The sequence below is a fragment of the Fulmarus glacialis genome, unplaced genomic scaffold (genome assembly GCF_000690835.1).
Source record: "Fulmarus glacialis isolate BGI_N327 unplaced genomic scaffold, ASM69083v1 scaffold22189, whole genome shotgun sequence".
Taxonomy (NCBI): Eukaryota; Metazoa; Chordata; class Aves; order Procellariiformes; family Procellariidae; genus Fulmarus; species Fulmarus glacialis.
The window spans coordinates 24251-37998 of record NW_009233126.1 but is presented as its reverse complement, the minus strand read 5'-3'; the positions used below and the strand labels follow the sequence as shown (position 1 = coordinate 37998).

At 53.0% G+C, this 13748-nt stretch overlaps 1 protein-coding gene across 1 annotated transcript in view; it reads right to left on the bottom strand.

Moving 5' to 3' along the window:
- Positions 1 to 258: 258 nt before the first annotated feature.
- Positions 259 to 13748, bottom strand: part of AIFM3 (apoptosis-inducing factor, mitochondrion-associated, 3) — a gene marked incomplete at its 5' end in the record, with an annotated part of 30761 nt that continues 17271 nt past the window's right edge. Inside the window, 11 exons of the mRNA XM_009585216.1 lie at positions 259 to 298; positions 946 to 966; positions 2020 to 2124; positions 7391 to 7466; positions 7897 to 7995; positions 8986 to 9103; positions 9837 to 9913; positions 10861 to 10924; positions 11244 to 11315; positions 11640 to 11755; positions 12878 to 13008. Of these exons, the coding sequence (XP_009583511.1) occupies positions 259 to 298; positions 946 to 966; positions 2020 to 2124; positions 7391 to 7466; positions 7897 to 7995; positions 8986 to 9103; positions 9837 to 9913; positions 10861 to 10924; positions 11244 to 11315; positions 11640 to 11755; positions 12878 to 13008 (919 nt within the window). The remainder of the gene's footprint in view (positions 299 to 945; positions 967 to 2019; positions 2125 to 7390; positions 7467 to 7896; positions 7996 to 8985; positions 9104 to 9836; positions 9914 to 10860; positions 10925 to 11243; positions 11316 to 11639; positions 11756 to 12877; positions 13009 to 13748) is intronic.

The window sequence follows — 13748 nt, the reverse complement described above, 5'->3', positions numbered from 1 at the left end:
AGTGGCAAACCCCGCTCTCTCTGAGGGCTGCTTTTCCAGCATCCCACAGGAATTGCAACCGCAGAGCCCCAGCCCGGTAGGCACTGGGGCAGAGGAGCTGTCGGCGGTCTGCTGGGAAGGTAAATGTGCAGTGACAGGCGCCGGGTTCATCCAAGTCTCAAAGGGAAATGACTCAACCATGGTGTTCCCGCTTGTCTGTGGAGCTGCCATCCCATCTCCCCATGAGCACAGCATCAGGAGGGACAGCCACCAGCGGCATTAGGAGCCTTTCCCAGTTAGCCAGGACATATCTCCAGTTCTGAAAAAAAGAAAAAAACAGCAGCGCTGTGAGATGTTTCCCAGCGTGCACAAGCAAATGTGCTCGGTGTACGTGGGCGCTGCCCTCGGCACTAGTCTGGTCATTGGTCATCAGTCCCCATCCCAGCACCCGTGCTGCTCTGCGCAGAGGCACAGCCAGCCTGGGCAGGACGGCAGCGCCCCTTTCTCCACCCTCACTCGTCACTAAAGCTGTCCAAAAACTCATGGTAGCTCCTCAATTCCATGTAAAACTGAGTTCAAACAGTATTTTTTAAATTTAAAACAAGTCCTTCTGGCACTCAGCTGAAAATTCATGGAAAGCCACCAAATGGCAGGCATCTCCCCAGCTGAGCGGGATCCCAGCCAGAAGGCAGCTGCCCGTTCCCAGCAGATCTGTGCACCAGTACCCTGCAAAGGGGACATAGCAGCCATACCCACCCACTGCCGTCGTGGCTCCTGCACCCCCCAGCCCCACCACTCAGCACAGCGGCATCGCCCCTGCCACGGGGGGTGGGGCTGCAAAACAAGCATGCAGCCATAACCAGTGTCCCCACACAGGAATTAGGGACATGGCCCAAGCAGGGGGCTGGCTGTCCTTTCTGCCAGCCCGTCACACCCAGCGCACCCGGGACCCCAAACCGAACGTACTTGCCATGGCGGACAAACAGCCTAAAAGGTGCGAAAGCAGCAGGAGACAGAGAGAGAAAAGACATTCAGGTTTAGGTGGTCCAGCTTCCTCCAGGCTTGCTGAGCCCCACCACGGGGGCGAGCATCACCTCCCGCCACCGGGCTGCCCATGAGATGCCACCTCCATCCCAGCCACAAACTGGGCAGCCAGCAACCATTTCCCGATGTACTGGACATGATGGGCAAAACTCTGCCCCGGTCACTGGTGGCTGGGTGGATCCTCAACATGCTCCCCAACCCAGGGGTGCCCGGGATGTCTGAGCTGGCTCGGGGCTGCCTGGGGGCTGAGAATGCTTCTATCCCTGAGCTTTTGAAAAAGTCTGCTTTTATTCCAGATGTGGAAACACCCCAGGGACAGGAACCCACATTCCTCCCTCAGCTCTGATTCCCACTCTAAAGGCTCCTTCCTGGCTGTTATTACCTCCCTGGCACCTGCCTTCCTACATAGCATGTTCTACACCCACCCTCTGCATGCAGGGGTACACTATTTCCTGTGCAAAGTCTTAAAAACAAAGTGAAGGGAGAAAAATGCACTTTGCCTATGAGCTATGCCCCAATGAACCGGAGGCTGAGACACCAACGGCCAGTGTCCCAGCACCACAAGCTCTCCAGGCTTTGCTCTTGCAGAGAGTTGTGCACAGGCAGCACACCCAGCCCCTCTCTGCAGGTCCCTCAACTGACTGGGTGCCCAGGGGCACCCCAGCATCAGGCAGTGCTGCCTCGGTGATATGCCAATGCCCGGTGGCAGTGAGCACCACTGTCCCATCGAGTCTGTGCAAGGATTTGGATCCTGGTGTTTAAGACAAACCGCTGTGTGCAGGATGCCAGATCTGGAGACGGCTGGGAGGCAGCATCAGGGGGACGGAGTGACCGGGGCTGGAAGGGAGATGCGAGAACGGACGAAGTGGGGAATGGGAAAGAGCTGCCCAGTGCCCGTCAGAGTCCTGCTTTAGGGTGCTCAGCCCTGCCCTGCACCCCACAGCTGTGTTCGGCCCCTGCCCTGGCACTGCTGGTTACCACAGCGCATCTACTTACTCCACGTCACGCTTTCGGATCATCCTGCCGGCAGCCAGGACCTCAGCCACCTTGGACACGATAGGGTCGTAGTTCATGCTGGCCACAGCCACCACCTCGTCACTCCTAGGGCCGGGCAGAGCAGAGCAGTTAGGGCAGCCCCAGGTGGCCACAGCTCCATCACCCAAAAAGCAACATGCTGGAGAGAAGCAGGAAGCAAAGAGAAACACCCACTCCAGGGTCAGGACCCATCCCAAGGCATGAGCACCACGGGGACTGTGCTAGCAGTGTGGGACAAGGGACAGGAGAGGTCTCAGAGCTGGCACTGCAGGCTGGCCCCACGGTTGTCTCACCAATGCTCACATGCTGGCGCGGTGAGCATCACTAGGGTGCCCAGGGGACGGAGACAGCTCTGGGCACCCTGGCATCTGTGGGAAAACAACAGCAAAGGTGGATCTGATGGTGGATAAAAACCTGGACATCAGCAAGGATGCCAAGTGGTTGCTGCCATCCGGGCAGGCAATCCCTGTGCTGCTGCCCTGTACCAAGGGAGTGGAGAAGCAGGTGGTCAGGATTTCCCTGTGGGACACTCAGTTGTGCTACTCCACATGCCCTTCCTAATCCCCACCTCCAAGTGGGCAGAGTGCCCACCTCCGAGCCATTCCACAGGCATGCTCCTCCCAAGGCACTGGGACAGCTACGGTGTCCAACTGCAGGGTCCCACCAGCCCCAGTGACAAAACCCCTGTGTATACGGGATGTCAAGCAGCACGTCCCAGTCCGGCTGACCATCACCCACCAGGATGCCAATGCTGGCGGCCCAATGCAACCTCAAAGGCTGAATGGGAAACAAATGGATCGGAAGGGAAGAGGATGTAAAAATGCTGGAGGAGCTTTAGCTAAAGATCACAAGGCAAACAAGAAGGGCTCTTCTGCTTTGAGGTTTGCAGAGGTCAACCTGAGTGTAAATCTTCAAAGACTGAACCCAGTAGATGACTCATGAATAGGTAACTGCATAGACAAACAATGTAAAGATCAGAAAAGGTGCGTGGGTAAGATATTAAACACTGGTGATATTGTTGAGTAAGCTGAAGAGTAGAAGCATCCAACAAATCAAGATCTGCTCTTCAATCCGCTGCCAAAGAGCTCCATGACCAACAGAGCAAAGAGCAGCTGCGGGGGGGCGGGTGGAACATGTGCCTGATTCCCAGGAGGAGGAGAGCAGAAGCCATGTTTCAGAGAACACTTCATCTCTGTGGAGCCATGGTAGTTGAAGTCATCTCTCATAGCTGTCCCTCAAAGCCACGGGGTAGCTCCATCACAGAAGACTATCTATTTCAAAAGGCTCTGACTTCTAAATAAGCTTACTACAAATAAGGGAGAGCAAGTTGAAAACAAAGCAGCAGTCTGGCTTTCCTGTCCCATGGGCGAGCACAGGTGTGCAGAGCAGACCAGGAGCCCAGAATCTTCTCTGGAACCACTGAAGCTTGTCCACAGCTTAGTTAGTCCACACCAGCCAGACCCAGAGACAGACCGACACCGGCCAGGCTCCAGCACAGGGTGCTGCTCCACGGGAATGGTTGCAGAAAGGGGGAGATGCCGCATTGCCAGGAGCTCTAGAACAAGACTTGGATGCCATTGGAAATCCCACCTCAAGCATCCTTAGCTCACTGCAGAGATGTGTACCTACAGCAGAGGAGATTTCTGATAGCCTGCGGCTCTTCCATCCAGCAGACGACATGAGAATAAGGAGTAACATACAGACGTTGACGACAACACATTCACAGCGGAAAACAGGCATCCGTGGCAGGCAGTGAGGCTACTTAACCACCCAAGATTACAAAGCACGTGTGTGGTCAGCTGAACTGCCTGCTGGGCTCTCACATTTGAGAGCTGCTGCTGTGATTTAGAAGAGATCTTCGCTTTCTGAGCCTGCATCTTCTCTGCTGCGATGCTTGATGTCCCGCCTGATGTAAACGAGGTCCTCCACTCTCCCCAGGACAGGACCCCATTCCTTAGGGATGTAACTCCAATTATATGTGCAGGGACTCGTGAGTTTTCTTTACAGAAGACAGCTAGTCTCCTTCCAAGACGCTTGCAGCAGTACCTGATGGCACTGCAGTGCAGATTCCTTCTTCTCCTATTGCCCCACGTTCAGAAACACAAACTGCCAATGAGAACCCCATCCCACCATGAACCACAGCCTGGGGAGAACCTACAGGCAGTTGTTTCCATCGCACAGGGCCTCGGCCTTGGCTACTTCACCATTGCTTGATGCCTCTGGTGCTCAGTACACAGCAGGGGCGGAGGCTTCAGGACTCCTGGGAGGCTCTGCACCACACCACATGCTCTTGAAGCTTCAGTGGTTTCCTCTATGTTTGGTTTCCTGAGCACAGCCAGCTCCCAGCTGGGAAACACGAAGTGGTTGGAGAGACCTATCCATCAAAACCAGGGGGAGAAGTGCTGTGCCAAAGGAATGAATAACCAAGGTGTGCAAGGGAAAGGAAAGGAAGGCGTAATCCCACCAGCCACCCACCGACTCAGCCTCAAGCCCAGCCAGTGCCTGACATGACCAGCCGGGAAGGTAGACGCAGCCCAAACATTTCCGACAGCAAAACATGGGGTAGCTGGTTGTTTTGCTAAATAACTCATGGGGAGCTGGTGAGCTAGAGCATCTCACATCAGCAGTGGCTTTTAAACATTTTGGCTGACAGATGGGGAAGCCAGGAGGAATCCCTCTTTTTCAAAAGGTAACTTTAGAGGCAACAAGAGTGCCCTTCCTGAACCTAGGACTTGGAGCAATCAGAAATCTTGGTGTAAAGGCTGAGGGAAGATGGAGTACTGTGGAGCACTGTGTCTACTTGGTCTTCCTTTCCTCTGCAGGGTTCAACGCAATGGAAGTGGAGAACTGTGAAGAAGATAACAACAGCAATTCCCTGGATCTCCCAAGATCTCCAGGGTCTTAGGGGTGGGGTGACATTGGTCTGTTCTGGCTGAGGTGCTGTGGTGAACACAGTGTCCCATGGGGACATCTGCAGAGCACCATCCTGTACACCTCCTGGCACAGGGCCTCACACTGACCCCTCCACAGCTCACGCACCTCTGAACAGGGATAAGTAAACAGTTTTCTTCTTCAAACTCTGGGGAAAAAAGAGCCTTATTGTGAAAGTTGATGCTGAGGACAGGCTCTGGGAGTGGGAACTACCAGCGGTTCATGCAACAACCAAGACAGCGCACACCAGGAGGAGAAGAGTCCAATCCATCAGGTGGGCATGGCAGAAGGAAGCAGGAGGGGATGGTTGATTTGGGACAGTGCCCTCAGTCCAAAAGCATTAGCACCAACCAGAAGAACTACCACCAAATGAGAAAAAGAGGAAGAAATGCTCCCAGTGGCCTCCCACAGAAGCAGAGACGGGGACTTGATTACAGCCAAGTGGAAGATGCACTGGCTGGCCCTCTGCCAGCCGGCACTCCCCCAGTACCTCTGGCTCTCAGCACGGGATGCCATCCTGGTACCCAAAAGCCATCTCCGGGAGCCCCTCCTGGGTGGCAGAACAACACCACACTTAGCGGTGGACCCCCGCCGTCCGCCTGCCGGGGAGCTGCTGCTGACCGAGCACGGCTTTCCTGCATGCCAGCAGGTCTGCCCAGGCAGCCCTCACCTCCCGGCAGCCACCAGCAGCATGCTGAGCATGGGGCCGCTGCACAGAGCAGGGATTATGCATCTTGCTCAGGGCTTTCCTTTTGAACAGGCTCTACAGATGTTTAATTAAAGCAATCTGACATTTCCTTTCTAAATAGGGTTGGGATAAATAGCTAAATGCTCTGGTATAGAAAGGAGGAATAGAGGTTTCAAAGAAGATTATATGCTGGAAAGAAATGTGTGCCAGTGTGGCTCGTGGATGCCTGGCCCCATAATACTGCATTTGCTGCACACACGGGACTGCCAGCGAGGCCAGGGGATCCAAGGCAGAGCAACGCAATGGCTGTGGAGCAGCTTCGCAGGGGATGCAGCAGCAAAAGTACACACAGCTCTGCAAACCACTGCAGCAAAACTGCTGAAAATGGGTTTTTATCTTCCCCTGGCTCACACGCACTGAGCAAACTGGGGAGTGACAGCCCCTGTGGCTGTAGAAGGGGAACGTCCCCTTGCAGCAGCTCTCCCCCGCACAGGTGGTGCCTTCGCACAAACCCACCCTTTTAGGCAATTTTAGCCAAGGTGCCAGCGAGCTCAGAGGTGCGTCCACGTGCAAAGGGCCCCTGGGTGCCAGCAGATGCTGGAGCCCCATCACCTGCAGCAGGTTTTTATCCAAAGTGCACAGGCACAGGAGAAGGAGGGTGAGCGCCAGGGACCCAGCTGCCTCATGCCATGGGGTGATAAAGTAAGCCCAGTGTCTCTCCAAGCCCGATGGACACATCCAAATGCCAAACCCCATCCTGGAGCGATGGGGGCAAGCAGCCACCCTCGGGGAGGGGCACACAGACGGGAGGCCGTGAGGGACATTGGGCATGGGACAGAGAGGCAGCGAGCGAGCCCTGGTGAGACGATCTCTGCAGAGCAGGAGCTGGCTCCTGTCCAGAGCTCCCTCCTGATCCCTGCCTGAACGCTGCTGCCGAGTAGTTTGATTGCTGAGCCGGGCAGACCTTTGCTTCCCTAGTTTCACTCTCCCCATCCTTAATATTAGAAAGCACTTGAAGAAATCCCCTCCATCTCCAGGCATAAGGAGGCTCTGTGGCCACTGATTTTAGATTGGAATGGGACAAAAGCAATGAAAGAATAAACAGCAGCAAATATTTTGAGGATAAATTCATGGTGCACAGTCTTGCCAGTCTAAACAGCCAGCATGGCTCAAGAACAGCAGAGGCAACATATCCTGGCTGTCAACACATGGCAGGATAGGCTCCCAGACTGGGGGAGAGCTGGGTTTCACTACAGGTGTAACAAAAGCTCCTGAACTCTTGCTAACCTTCACAGATTGTTAATAGACAGAAGAGTTTTCTGAGCGTAATTTGTCAAACCAGAAGCAGAAAGTGATGCCTGAGCTCCCAGTCCAGCCCTGGTCACAAATCATTAACATGGTGATGAGATGGGAGGAAATCTTTGATGGGAATTGCCAGCAACAGATTAATAGAAGCCAGGTAATTATCTGCTCTCAGATATTACATGAACAAAGTGCTTACATCTGGCAGAGACATTGTGTCCAAAGACCAGTTTAACTTGCTTTACGCTTAGCACATGGTTTCTCTAGGGCCTTTTATTAATGTCCTGCAACTTCAGTGTCCAGAGAGGAACAAAACCAACTGACAGAAGCTCTGGCAAAAATATTTTCCAGCCTAGCAGAACAAGTTTAGACGAATGCCTGTGTAGGAACATGGAGAAGAGAAACACTTACTTGGTATAAAATGCCACAAACTTCAGTTCATCTAAATCTCCCTGAATGACAACATCATCAAATCCTTCCCCATGGCCTGGAAGGCAGAGAAGAAGTAGTGGATTCAGCAACAATTCCCCTGGATCCAGCTCTAGCCCCTAAGACAGAGTGTTTCAATCCAGAGCTACACGAAGAACATCCTGCAGTCACCAAGAGACCAGCACCAGAAGATGAGGGGACCAAAATGCACCCCTTCTTGTTCAGAGAAGTGCAAGTTCAGGGAGACTGTCTCTGTTCATTCTGAGTTATCCCTCGTGACCACAGCCATCCCTCTGGCCCTGCACCCCACAGCCATGAGCAGACAGGTTTTGGAGGAGCTACCAAAACCCTCAGGAGCCAGGAAGGGAAGCAGACCCGAGGCAGAGGTTAGTGCAGAGGGTCCACAGCAAGGGAGGCAGCTATGGCTTCTCTATCCCAGGACACCTCCACCAGCACAAACTCTACAGCAGCCTTGGGGAGCCCCTTACCTGCATATCGGATGCTCTTCCCGAACATAGCAGTCCACAAATATGGGACTGTGCTGATCTCCATGCCGTGGGCCAGCATGTTCAGCGCAGCTATACGGCCTGGAAGAGAAGCGGTAGAATAAGCGAGGAAGCGCTGTGCCGGGACAAGTGTTGTGGTCTGCCCTCAGGTCGCAGCACAGCATCGACATCTCTAGTCCCAGAGTACAGGGAAACCAAGACCAGCTTAGGCTAAAAAAAAAACATACAGCAACAAGCACCAACAAGAAAATGTATCGCATCGTCCGAGGCTGGGCTCAGACTCCTCCCCGGTGGTGTAGCTCCTACTGACTCACCAGTGCTACCTCCACTGGCACGAGCAACATGCTCATGAGCCTGTTTCAACCCAACTTCTGCAACAGTGACACAGCTGAGAGCTTGCTGAGCTCCCACCGCAAATGAGCATGGGATGGATAAACCCCCTGAGGGCATGGAGACTGTTAGGGTACAGTCCCTGCCACAGAGGCATGTCTGGACCAACATTAAAGGGGGCTGTGTCCAAAGGCCAAGGTGTAGTTCCAAAACCTCTCACCCAGGGCACTCACCCAGAGGTCAGCCTCCCCAGGGGCTGTGGCCTTGGAGAGCTCAAGGGCAGCCGATCATGACAGGGTTTCCAGGGGAGAAAGGTCTCAGCTCCGCAGCATGCTCCTGGGCCAGCCCGGCAGCATGGGCAGCCCAGCTGGGGATGTGAGCCCAAGCCAAGATTTGGATGTGAGGTCCTAAGTGTCCCGGGGCAAGGAGAAGATCAGGCTTCTGCAGCGACTGCAGATGCCAGGGAGCACACAGTGTATGGGAAAGCCTGTCCCTGGGCACCTCTGTGTTTGTAACGAGGCATCGTTAGGCAATACACGTCAAGAAGGCTGACAAATGAAGGTATATTGGACAGGATAAAATATACATGCTTCAAAATGTTTAATACAACTACCCAGTTTCCCTGTCGGCAGTTGTCTCATTCTCTCGCTAGAGAGCTTGGAAATTTCCCAGAGATCTGGAAAAGGCTCTTTTCCATAAGCAATTTGCTGTTGCAAAGCAAAGGGACTGAAAAGCACCTACCATGCATATGGGCCATCTGCCAGTGAGGGACGTTCACCTTCTTATTATTCCTCAAGGCCAGTGGGAACGTGACAGCGTCACCAGCTGCAAAGACTCCAGGGATGTTGGTTTGCATCATCTGCAGGGGGGAAGCAGAAGTGTGCGTCGGTGGGGTTTGCACCCTACACAAACAGAAACAGGGAACTGCTCTAGAGCTGCCACAGTCCCCAGGAACACATGGACAACCTCTGCTCGGCTGTGCGACTCCCAGGTGGGATTTGATTTAGCATTCTTCACTTTCAAAGCAGACCACGCAGGCAGGGACCTCTGCCAGTGGGTTACCCAGTAAAAAGAGACACAGACTGGTGTCCTGGAGCCCCTCTTAGAAGACTGGGGTCTGTTGGTGTTTGCAAATAGAGCCTGGCTTATTGCACGTATGAGCAATAAGTGCAGGGGTGGGTGGCAACGAGCCCCAGCACCCCCGACACACTCCTTGCTCACAGCACACACCACCCATCAGCACTAACACCGCTCCCATCAGAGTCACTGGTGGTGGGGAGGAAAAATGAGATCCTTTGGGATTCTTGAAAAGGTGGATCTTTCTCCATTTCTTTCCCCACAAAATATCCACACCATTCCAGGACAGCTCAGAGCTGGACTCAAGCCACAGCATCCAGGGCTGGGGTTTGCAAACCCGTCACTTGCAGGGGGGTCCCAGGCACTCCAGCATGATGCTCCCAGCATCTCAGCATCTTGGCAGATGAAACGCCCCTGCGACAGCAGTTTGGAGCCCCAGGGAAGCTCATCTCGGAGGAGAGCAGACTCAGCTCCTCCTGCTCTCCTTCCTGGCAGGGGCTGTCCCCCAGGCTCACCTTGTTGACCATGATGAAGCCTTTGGAGTCAATGTTGACGCCACTCTGCTTGAGAAAGCCCGTCGCTGGGACTGCACCTGCAGCAGAAGGCAAGGGCTGCCGGCATGGTAGCCAGGCATCCCTGCAGCCCTGGGGGGCTGACCCCGAGGCCAGCAGACCTCCCCCTGCCCGGACAACCTGTCTGCCCCAAGGGAAAGACAGCGGGCTGCTCTGGGAGTGGGGAGCAGAGCCAGGCACCCTACAGAGCCCCCACTACTCCCACCACATCCCCCTCCGCACGTCCAGGGTCCCTACTGCTCTCCAAGCCAACAGTGCACCGCTGTAATCTGCCCACCACTTTTTTCTCATGCTTGAAGATAATTTTCAATCCATTTCTCTTTTATAGATATTTTGGAAAAAATATATTTAAAAGGGAGTCCTCGGTTTCCAGAGAGGGCTCCTCTGCCTCCCCCACAATCTGTACCTTTTCTTCAGCTTTCATTTTCCTTTTTTTATCTTTTGTTTCTCTAGCCTTCACAAATTGGAGTAGTCAATAAAACAACAAAAGCAGAATTAAACTAATTCTGTGATTCTTCCAGTCCGCAATATTTTGAAAAGTTACAGAGTGAGAAAGGGATTTTTTTTCCCCCAAGTGTAAAGGAGAAAAATATTCTTTTCTACAGCAGCGGCAGCAATATAAAAAAAAAAAGAGGGAAAAAAATTCAGTTTGGGGAGGCTTTAAAAAAAACAATTTGAGAGGATGAAATTGGTTTGGATGGGTTTTTTTTTCTGGAAAAAACGAAACCATTACTATTTTCCAAATACATTTTCAGTTGCATTTTGGGGTGGAGGCTTTAGAAAGGCCTTTTTCAGCTTTGCTATGCAGACTCATGTGGCAGCTGAGCAGGGCTGGCATATCATCGCCAGCACCCCCAGCTACCCAGCCCCAGGGACCCATTGCTGCCACGTCCCCTCCAGCTTCTCCTCCACCGAGCAAAGCACCGCCAGCCTGCCGGGCTCTGCACCTGCAGCAACAGCCCCTTACCAACACCAATGACACACACGTCGGCACGCAGAACCTTCCCGCTCTTCAGCACAACCTCCTTCAGCTGCATGAGACAAGAGGGACATCACGGTTATTTTAGGGACATATATCCCCTGTGGCAGCAGCAAGCCAAGCTGGAAGCTCACTTCATTTTTGATATGCAAGTTGACCATAATTCCTTATGAATTATGCAGGAGCAGGGTGGGAGCAATGAAACCACCCCACACACCGCTAGAGCACGTTTGCTCCTGGGGGCTAAATCCAGGAATATGAATTTCGAGGGCTAGGAAAGAGTAGAAGGCAAAACCCCAGCAGCAAAGGGAACGGCAGCCCTGGGGGGATGCTGCGGCAGTGCCCCTGGGGAGCCCCTGCCTGCACCCTACCTTGCCCTCCTGTTCTCGCAGCTCCGACACCTCTGTCTGCATGTAGAACTTCACCCTGTTGCTCTCGAACATCTGGAGGGGGAACATGGGACAGAGCAGGGGACATCAGGACCTCGAACCACCCCGCTCCTGGTGTCCCTGTGCCCTGCCCACCCTCCAGGCTCGCCTCGACCCGCGCTGCAAAGGGGGTCGGCACCACCTCCGTCCCCAACACGTGTCCAGAAGAAGGTGCTCTACAGCACATGGACCACGAGGGGGAAGACGCAGCCTGTTCGTTCTTTCTAGTGACTGCTTAATCAATAAACATCAAATAACAAATTAATTAGTGTAATAAGTGAAACAAGCAAAACCCACTCTGTCTCCAAACCCACCCCCCAGATGGGAAAGCGAGGTCACCTTCATGACAGCGCGGCCAACCCTCTCCCCGAAGAACTTCTTGAAGGGGACTTCCTCCAGCTCCACCAGGGACACCGAGTGGGCCCTCTCCGCGAGGTAGGCAGCCACCTCCATCCCTGGGGAGCAAAAGCAGGTCCAAGAGGCTGCAGGAACCCCCCGGCGCTGCCCTGCACTCCTGGCGCTGGCCGCAGTGGAGGAGCAGTCTGCCCACTCCTGGCTGGGGAGGTTGGAGCTGCTCTACTGGGAGATCTGGGGTGCCACCAGACCTGGCAGCCACAAGGGGCCACACCATTTCAGGAGAGATTTATGATTTATGGCAATTTGTTCTTAGATGCAGTTTTCAAAGACCAAAGGGAGGGACCGGCCATGACGAAGTCCCAAAGTGCTCTGGGAAGCTGTAGCACTTGGAGCAATGGACCTCAGATGAAAGAAACCTTCCTCTTAGATCTGAGACTGTTTTAGCAGAGGTAATGAGCTGTGGGCTGAAAACAGCCCTTGTGACTAGCTGTTTTCTCTGATCAGAACGTGGCAATTTTGGTGCTGGCAATTGCATGGGAACCTTTACCAAGACATTTTCTATTTATGGGGTCTTTTTTGGAAACAGATCTTTTCAATGACCTGCAGTTTGCAAGTGCCCCCCCCTGCCCATCACATGCTTTTCTGTAGATGGGATTGATTGAACCGTTAAAACAGGAATTTTTTTAAAAAAAGAAGAAAAACAAATACCAAACATTTTATAATAAATTCCCTGACTAATAACTATTTATACTTAAGGCTTGCAGGACTCACAATAATTTTGTTAGAACTATATCAAGCAAAAAGAAGAAACATCAAAGAAACTGTAAGATTTTTCCTGTGCATTTTAAAAATTCACCATCCTGCTAAAAAGTAAAAGAGAAATAAACTCAAAGGCTTTCACCTACCAACAAGACCCTCCCAACCAAAGCCAAATCTAGACACGCTGGATTTGAAATCACCCGAGCACCAGTACTGGACGTGCCGTACACTTTTACGACTGGGACAGCAATATCTGTGCCCATGCAAGCTGAACGGCCCAGCCTCTTCAGTAAAATTAATTTCTTCAGCAAGGACATTCCTTACCACCCACCTGAAGCTGGAGGTTGGACTACCCTGAGATCCAGTTTGAGGCGTGGGTTACCTCTAACTGGGCAGTGACAAACTGGGTGAGGGACTGGGACCGTCTGCAGGATGCGGACACCCGCAGAGCGAGCACTCACCCAGGAAGGATGCTCCCACGATAACCACATTCTTGCTCGTGGCCAGTTTCACAACACGGTTGGCATCTTCGGGTGTCCGGATGTTGAAAACATTTTCCACCTCCTTGCCTTTGCAGCTGAGAGCTTTGGGCCTGAAAAACACACATTGAGGGCGATACAGGTGCTTTTCTTGACCCCGTGGTGGCAATCAGGACTGCAGACCCCCTTTCCAGGGCTCCAGCAGCATCTCAGCCTTTCCTTTTTTCACCTTTCTCTGGGCTGGAGACGTAACACGGAAAAACCCAAATGCTCGTGGACAATGGCCAGAGCATGGCCATGAACGCCGGCACAGCAGGGGCTGCTCGGGAGCCGCCCCCGGCCCCATCTGTGGACCGGTGTACCCACAGGGCTGGGGTGAGCTGCCTTCTGGGGCAATGCAGCACAGCACAGAACGAGTACTGCTTTGCAAGCTTGTGCTTAACTGCTGGCACATTGTAAAATTTTCAGAAGCTTAATGGGACACGGAAAACTCATTCTGTCCTCCAGCAGATGCTTTGGAGCCAGATATTGAAAGTTTCCTAAGCCTCTGCAGATGCAGGTTCCACTATCCGTTCCTAGGGGCATGCTGCTGATGCTGTAGCAGTTTAATCATGTCCTCCCCATGCACTTACTGGAGCCTATATATTTTTAAATATCTGGCCCCTGCATACCTGAATCACATCTGGAAATGGGACAGCCAATCCTAAATAATTTAGGTACCTTAAAAACATTTACCAGGTGTACTTGGAGCTTGTGCATAAGGATTTTGAAATTATTGCCAAAGGCTTAATCCTCTTTTGAACCTAATTAGGTGGTTGTTGCGGACTGCGGTGCTGTACACCTCAGCACCAGT